Source organism: Priapulus caudatus, unplaced genomic scaffold (assembly GCF_000485595.1).
Source record: "Priapulus caudatus unplaced genomic scaffold, Priapulus_caudatus-5.0.1 Scaffold409, whole genome shotgun sequence".
Lineage (NCBI taxonomy): Eukaryota > Metazoa > Priapulida > Priapulimorpha > Priapulimorphida > Priapulidae > Priapulus > Priapulus caudatus.
In genome coordinates this window covers 95,075-96,333 of record NW_014577470.1, presented here as the reverse complement: position 1 = coordinate 96,333, position 1,259 = coordinate 95,075, and the positions used below count along the sequence as shown (strand labels likewise).

The window sequence follows — 1,259 nt, the reverse complement described above, 5'->3', positions numbered from 1 at the left end:
GGAGAGAGGGAGAGAGAGAGAGGGAGGGAGAGAGAGAGAGAGAGAGGGGGGGGGGAGAGAGAGAGAGAAAGAGAGAGACTACAATATCCTGGGAGGATAATGATAACACATCGCCCGCGAAACCATGATTAATGTCGTATCGCTCCGTGTGGTGGCGCCTCTATATTAATTATTTATCGCAAATCGCCTCACACTTCCTCTAGCTTCATCCTCTAGCTTCCGCTTGCTTCCTTTTGCTTCCTCTTGCTTGCTCTTTCATCTCTCGCATTATTCTCGGCTAATCTCGATTTCGCATCATTGCAGACTACCGCAGAGCGTCGCGTCGAGAGCAATAATTTACTCGAACTGGATTAAGTTTTTCTTTCTTAAAATATTATTTACGCGTTAAACTGGCAAAGGAGAGGGGAAGACTCGGTTCTCTCCCATGCTCTTCCAATTACGTCTTGGATGGGTACCCAGGATTGTTTTAAGTTGGCGAGTTTTTTTCCGACGCCCGAGATTGGAATAGAGAAACAATCCTCGGCCAAATCCATTCTTGGCACTCATGGTTGTAATGGGGAAGTAGTTTCCGCGGTGGATTGTACAAGCTATGTGCACGCACGTGAGAACGCATGCACGGACATCTTATTCTTGAGTGGCATAAGCGAATAGCTTGAGTATAGAGGATAACCTGTATTATCACGTTAAATTATTTGTCACGTTTTTTATATCAAGAGCTAATAATACACTTATTTTACTACATAATACAATTTATTAGTAGCTTTTGATTATATTTACATCACACGTTTCTACATACACCCCCCCCCACACGCACCCACTCTCGTTGACAGCTTCATGCACGTCTGCAGACTTCCTAGTCACCAGCGTGTGTCAACCGTTGTCAATTCAATTCACTTTATTTACACGTATGACAACTACATTTTGGAGGTATAATATTTTTTTGGTGTCAAGCGGGCCTGTCTCTATCAACGCATAACGCTATGACGTCACGTTATTGTGTTTACGTCACAGGAGAAACCGGATGAACCGTCGGAGGTGAATGACGGACCGGCGTCGCCATCTTGGGACAGCGACGGAGAGATCCGCGGACTGCTGACGAAATCATACAAGACCAACAGACGCCACCAGGTGGCGCCCGCACTGCCAAAGATTCGACACAACCAGCACCAGGTAATAGGCCGAACTATATAATATATAGTTATATTATACTTATTATATAACTTATATATACATGTCGTGACTATACGTGTGATTATGCT

At 44.4% G+C, this 1,259-nt stretch overlaps 1 protein-coding gene across 1 annotated transcript in view; it reads left to right on the top strand.

Moving 5' to 3' along the window:
• LOC106810083 (WD repeat-containing protein on Y chromosome-like) overlaps positions 1-1,259 on the top strand; it is a 13,748-nt gene that overhangs the window by 8,880 nt on the left and 3,609 nt on the right. The window contains exon 5 of the mRNA XM_014813357.1: positions 1,012-1,170. Coding sequence (XP_014668843.1) covers positions 1,012-1,170 — 159 coding nt within the window. The remainder of the gene's footprint in view (positions 1-1,011; positions 1,171-1,259) is intronic.